The sequence below is a fragment of the Charadrius vociferus genome, unplaced genomic scaffold (assembly GCF_000708025.1).
Source record: "Charadrius vociferus isolate BGI_N301 unplaced genomic scaffold, ASM70802v2 scaffold54, whole genome shotgun sequence".
NCBI classification, from domain to species: Eukaryota; Metazoa; Chordata; class Aves; order Charadriiformes; family Charadriidae; genus Charadrius; species Charadrius vociferus.
Genome location: NW_009648350.1, coordinates 3,020,976 through 3,027,383, shown reverse-complemented (window position 1 = coordinate 3,027,383; position 6,408 = coordinate 3,020,976). Strand labels below are relative to the sequence as shown.

Sequence of the window (6,408 nt, the reverse complement as noted above, 5' to 3'; positions counted from 1 at the left end):
CTATCACAGTAGGAGGTGGTAAAGAGAAAAAACCAAACCCTTAATTCAGGGATCAGTGTTAAACTTAAAACCAACTCCTTTCATCTGTTGTGTGCTTGCAGATCAGCCAATGCTTTAATGCCTATTTGGAGTCTCTTCTGCCTTGTGGGGTGGGAGTGTGTCTGTAGGTGTGTCAGGGGAAAAAGAAGGGTTTTGCTGGCTTACCTAATGGTGTTTGGGAAGAGGACATGGAAAGCTTTTGCCTGTGTTACTCTACCAACATGGCTTAAACATGCACACAGCTGAACACACAAGCTCTGTGTGGAGACTACATCCCTACTGATGGTGCAAAGTACTACCTCCTCCATGCTGCCGTCTGCCAGAGGTGGGTACGGGAAGGTAGAAACAGCAACCGGGGGCTCACTTCTTCAGGCTTGTAACAGCCACTCCTGTCTTATCTCCCCTGGGTCAGTGTTAACTTACTGCAAACTGTCCTGTAGAAAGCCATGTGATCCTGAAAAGAATTATGCCAGAACCCAAGTTAATTTGTCTTGGGGGTGCGGAGGTGTGTGTTTGTTTTTTCCTCCAGAAAACAACCCCAGCCTTTTCTGTTCTAGTTCCTGACCTGGGAGCAAGCTCCTTCCTGAATGGAGATAATTTTGCCCAGAGCAATGATGAGTGAAGTATACTCTGAACTGGTATTGCTGAGACTTCGTGTCTTTGCTCTGACCAGGGCATGATCACGTAATCTTCTCTCTGAGCTTATTTAGGCTAAGCTCATCTGGAGTAAACAGCTTGGTTTCTTTTTGATGTGCCCTAAAAAATATTGAAAAAGTGTTAAGAATTTTTAGCATTTTTTTTAGCAGCGGAAAAACTAACCTTGATTTGAAAAGGGAGTAGTGCAAATACTTGTTTGGATTTGTGTACCTTGCTGCAATGCTGGGTTTAGTACTGAGCTTGCAGCAAGCGGGGTTTCTTGTTTTTTCTCCTACGTGCGACATGGCGTACGAAACTCCAGGTACTTTGCCAATGTATCTTTGTTTGTAAATGCAATGCAGGCTCCGTAAAATGGAGCCTGAGCTGTCTGCCCTGTAGACACCTCATCAGCAGTTGGTTCAGCTGTATTCTCATCTAGTTATTGCCAGCACGGAGGCAGGAGTATTTTTGGAAGGAAGTTGTGGTGTTGGGCCTGGCTCTGATGCTCTGCTCTGGATGAAGTGCAGCCCTTTTGCGTGGAGCGGGGGAAAGGGTGGGCTAATCAAGCACGTACAGGAAAAGATACAGAGCTGTTCTCTAATCTAGTTTTTATTCTCTTCCAGGTCTTGGTGACACCTTTACATTCGTTTCTCTCTTTCTGTGGAGAAGGAAGCTCCTGTGGGGAATATGTACCTAGGAATATAGTCATGGTGGTTTTCTCTTAACAGGAGAAGCCACGTGGTTTCTGTTAAAGAAGTAGGGAAAGCAATTTGGTTGCTAATGCACTATTTTTTTTAAGAGTGTCTAGATGAGTTGTGAATGTGGCTTAGGTTCACTAAATATTTTTTAAAAGACTTGCAAAGTCAAGTTCTGACGGTAATGTATTGGGCAATTCCAGTGCTGCTGTTAATGTTGATGTAATTGTTTTAAGTAACAGAACAAAGCATCCTGAATTTATATATGATACATACTAATTTGTGACTCCCCTACAGTCATGTAAGTCCAAAGGTCGACTTAATAAAGTTGGTATTCCTTGAAAAATCTTTTCTTGTCTATCTTTAGACCATCATGGCTTTAATAACACTATTACAGGCAAAAAGCAGATAAACGGGAATATTTGTATAATGCGAATTGGTTTTAGAGCAACAAACCTGATAAATGGGTATTTATGTGGCTACTAAGGACAGGAGGGTTAGAAGAAGCAGACAAATCCAAGTTGGTATCCTGCAGCCATCTGCAGAACACTAACAAAATCTGCCAGGTAAGCTGCTGAGCCTGTCACCATCGTGGGCTTAGTGCCCGTTAGCCAGCTAGGCATTAAAGAGCAATGTAACATTCAAGAGTAATTACAGCTGTTCGGAACGGTGGGGCTTAGATGTGGGAGGTTAAATGCAGGTCTCAGAGCTGCCGTGGAGTTGGCCAAATCTGAGTTTGGCAGGGACAGGGTGGTGTGGGGAGAGATGGAGTGGAAGGCAGCCAGGCCCTGACAGTCAGGCATCTGGTGGCTGTTCTGGAGAGAAGAAGAGATTAACCCTGGGAGAAGGAGGCAGAGAGGCTCCGGAGCAGCCTGCGTACAGGCAACTTCGTTGTGCTGTTCAACAGTTAGTGAATCCTTCTGTGTCAGAAGGGAGGAAGGTGTGGAACTTGTCCAAGAGCTCTGCAGTGCTGGTGGGTGAGTCGGCATCGGTCAGTCTTCTGTCCCAGGTCCGCCCAGCTTCTCACTGAGCAGCAGACAGGTCACTTGGAAAGCACAGGAGGGATCAAAGGAAAACAAACCTATCCTGAAATAATTGTCAGTCAAATCCTTCAGCCTTTACTTAAACGAGTAGTTGCATGGAGTCAACAGGACGATCAGGCCCACGTCTGTCTAATCAGACGGGTTATTGTAAGACGGTGCAGCAGCAGTGACGCGTCTGGGATACTGTTTTTTCACAGAGATGATGATCTCTGTGTATGAAGCAAAACTGATGTAGCAAGTGATGTGAATTAATATCCAGTCCAAAGCCAGCTATGTTAAAAGTGATTTGAAATCTCAGAAAATCTCACAGCTTGATGTGATTTCTTTTCCAGTAAGATGTGTGGGCTCTTACTGGCTTTCTAAAGGAAGAGAGGTGTCTTTATGGATCCCATAACTACTGGAAAAAAGAGAAATGAGACAGTTTTTATTATTGTTCCATAGTGGCACAGGTAGGAGGGTCTGGAAGTTGTATGGAGATAATAAGACAAGCACTGGGGACAAAGCTCATTTGTTACAGTAGGTGTTTCTCCAGAGCATCTTTGGGAGGATGCAAATTACTGTATTTTTCCACACTATTCAATAACCTTGCTGTCTCGCTTACAGGTGAGGGAGGATATTGGAGATTTTTATCTTCTGAAGCAGAGCTAAAGCGGGGGGGGAAATGAGATGATCGCTTCAGTGGATTAAATGTTAAACATATCTCTTAATCTGGAAAGACCTTGTACTTTGTGCGGCAAACTTTGCTTTTGGATTCTATAAGCAAAGTCGCCATGATGTGTGGAGTAGCTAACTGCTGCTCCCTAGAGCCAAGTCAGGAAAAAACCTTCCACCCTGAAAAATCAGGTGCCAAGGAAGGGCCAGCACAAACATCACACATGTTTTCGTTTCTCCTCTGTTCAAGGAAAGGATGATTTGTTACGATATGAATGCGCTACACGTTCGGGACTGGAATAACTGTAATGTAATACTTAAATCAAACAGACATTAAAGATTCCCCATCTACAAAATACTAATCTTAGCCATTTTCATCGTCTGCAAAGATGAAAGCAACTTTAGTCCAGTCTCCTTTCTGTAAACAGAGCCCCTAGAGGAGCAAACTTTGTTTTTTCCAATCCTCAGAGAAGAAGTAAGTTAGGTTCTCAATCAAGAAAATTTTGCTTTATAAAAGCAGATAATAACAGATTCAAAGACTTATTTAACAAAAACCAACTCTCATCATTTGGCACAGTTGCTGCTTTAATCTGGTTTGTCGTTTTTCTCCCTCGTGCAGAAAATGTAATCTGCCTCTTGTATCCTTGCTGGTACACATCACCTCTTGTTACTTTAAAGAGTCAAAAGTCTCAATTTAGAACTGTTGATGGAAATTAGGGTTGTGTTGTTCTCAATTCAAAGGTGAGTAGCCTGAAAACGCAGGGAGACTCGTAAGAATAGCATGATCAGAGAGAGAGGTCTAAGCCTGCTTGTACCTCTTGGACAAGCACTAGTGCCAGAGGTTGCCCCGGGCAGCACAAGCGCCTGGGAAGCTGCTAGGGGAGGAATAACTCGCCTAGAGAATTTTCCCTACCTCTTTAATTTGCTAGCTTATACCCTCGAGCAGGACTTTTACCAGTTATGCTCTTTGATCCTCACATTTGCATTCTTCCTCTCCAAATCAATGTTTCTTCCCTTTTGGTTGGTCTTTGAAGGCATTTCTGTGCCAGCTGAGAGATTGTGGCTGTCCGATCCCTCTGAAACTGTCACAGGATGTTTGAACAGCTAATAAACAAAGGGGAGAGCCTTACCAGAATTCACAAAGGCAGCAAAACTCTCATGTACCACCAAGTTCAAAGGAACTTTAGAGCTCACTGATGAGTTGCAGTGGTAAAAAGTCTTCTATGGAACATAAGGGGTGAATTTCGGCTCACTGCTACGCAGCCACCAGCCTCAAAGAGGTATCTCTCCGAAAGCACGGGGCAGGCCTTTCAGCTCTCAGGAGAATACAGTTTGACAAGGTGCTGCAGCTCTGTGGCATAGCCTGTGATCGGGCAGCGCTGGTGAGTCTTCACATAATTGTACACACAGCGGTAGCAAAACACAAAGCCAGAGGTGGACAGGGCTGTGGCATTGACGCGAATTTTGCGGCACAGAGGGCACACGGTCTTCAGTTTGGGTAAGAGAGCTGTGCCGGCCCCGTGGTCGAGGTGCACAGGGGGTGGAGGAGTTGGGAGCGCTGTCAGAGATTTGATCGTCTCTTGGTTTTCTGAGGAGTACCACCAGTCCAGGAACTGGAGGAAGAACACACTGATGGACAGCCCGGTGGACAGGGAGAAGGCAATGCCACCCAATGCTTTCCTCACTGCTGACTGCACTTTTGTTTTAATGCTGTGAAAGAGAGAAGATATGGAGAAATCGTTACCACTGCACATTTGTCCATCTGCAAACCAAGGTAAAAAGGACTTGGGGATTAAGTCACTGCTTTATACAGCTTCTTAATGCTAAGGAAGTTGGTTGATGTATCCCATGTTTGTAATGAGGCATCTGCTAGGATGTTTCTTGCAGATTCTGTCTATTTTATGAAAGCTTCAAGTTCTGTTTTGTTCAGAACTCTAAATTGGAAGAGGTTTGAATTGAGGGGACCTGGACCACAGAGCGTTTCACTCATGGATCATAATTTTACAGGACATTAAGCATGGTCATGACTAGCTGCTGCTCAGAAAAATCAAAGAGCTAAGTTCCAGTCCTTTTAGCAATATTGTTGCAGTCTACTTCCCTTGTTAGAAAAGTGCAAGTGAAGACTGAACAGCATAAAGGCTGGAGTGCCAACCCCTCTTCCCAGCGTTGCAATTTTATTACCACAAAATCTTGTGAAGCTAATCCCTGCTACTTGTTTCCTTATTTGCACTAACTATATACCCTTTTGGAGTACATTTTGCCAGGGGTAAACTTCATCTTGAAGCACCTCTGGAGAACAAGCCAGTTTTACTTGCAGCATCACCTCCAAATTAACACAGCCACAGAACTCTCTAGAAAGCAGCTGTTAAGCCATGTTCTGACATACCTGTGTGTTTGACTTGAGGTGGCTCCAGCCAATTTCTTCTCCAGGGCCTGGATATCCTCTGCAGTCAGTCTGACCAGGCGAACACCAGCCAACCGCAGCATGGGTGAATGATGCTGAGCTTTACCGAGGATATAGCACAGTTGCTGGATAAGAAACCAGCCCTCCCAGGTCATGTTTACAAAGGGGTAGGCAGCTAGAAAGGCTCTGTAAAAGCGCTTCCAGGATGATGATGGAGGGTGGATGGAGTACTCGTCCTCTTCCCTCAGGCTGGACACCAGTTTCTCTAGCTTTCCTTTCAGGTAAGGAACAAGAACCAGCAAGAGGAGAGACTTCCAGTGCTGCCTCTTTGGCAGGCCAGCAGTGGCCAGAGGTTGCTGTCTGCGCTCTCCTGTCGGTATCCTCTTTAAGCTATAGAAGTTTTCAGAAAAGGAGGCGCTGCACCTGGACAGATAGTGCTGCTGGAGCAGCAAATCCAGAAGGACGTAGATCTCATCGAACCAGTGCCAGAGGAAGCCGTACCGGCCTGGATTAGACTCAGCAAGCACCTATTGAGAGGGACACAAAATGGAAGGAACTGAAAGCGGAGTAATGTGCTAAATTACAGTAGCTATAAATTATGCCCCCAGTTCATGAAGCGAGCTGGGTGGGTCAAAACTGTTAGACTAGTCAGTGAGCGTGGCCAGAGGTAAACCCTGGCGATGAACGGCTCAGCACAGAGCTGTGCAGACCCTCCAGGGTCCCTCTCTGCAGCAGTTTCTCCACAGAATATTCACCTTCAAGACACTGTTCACCTCAGCGTCCCGCTCCCCACAGCGCGGTGCCCTGCAGGGAGAAGGCCACGGCCGCCCCCTCCTCTCCTCCCCTCGCCCCAGGCCCGCCTCCCCCTTACCTTGACCAGGTGCTGCAGGGCGGGCTTCAGGGCGGCCATCAGGCTGTCCTGGGCCACCGCCTCGAAGAT

At 45.9% G+C, this 6,408-nt stretch overlaps 1 protein-coding gene across 1 annotated transcript; it reads right to left on the bottom strand.

The window, feature by feature from the left end:
• Nucleotides 1-4,318: 4,318 nt before the first annotated feature.
• PEX12 (peroxisomal biogenesis factor 12) lies at nucleotides 4,319-6,402 on the bottom strand. Its single transcript, XM_009885132.1, has 3 exons — nucleotides 6,340-6,402; nucleotides 5,451-5,995; nucleotides 4,319-4,774 (listed from the first exon to the last, which is right to left on the bottom strand). Exons 1-3 carry the CDS (start codon nucleotides 6,376-6,378, stop codon nucleotides 4,375-4,377), a joined length of 984 nt encoding a protein of 327 aa, XP_009883434.1. The 5' UTR covers nucleotides 6,379-6,402; the 3' UTR covers nucleotides 4,319-4,374.
• Between the last annotated feature and the right edge of the window lie 6 nt (nucleotides 6,403-6,408).

What these genes read in the sequence shown, in the direction of transcription:
- PEX12 (XM_009885132.1), bottom strand. Translation starts at nt 6,378, where the DNA reads ATGGCCGCCCTGAAGCCCGCCCTGCAGCACCTGGTCAAG. An exon ending in CCCTGCAGCACCTGGTCAAG is followed by an intron (nt 5,996 to 6,339) that starts GTAAGGGGGAGG and finishes CCCTCTCAATAG; the next exon opens with GTGCTTGCTGAGTCTAATCC. An exon ending in ACCTCAAGTCAAACACACAG is followed by an intron (nt 4,775 to 5,450) that starts GTATGTCAGAAC and finishes TCTCTTTCACAG; the next exon opens with CATTAAAACAAAAGTGCAGT.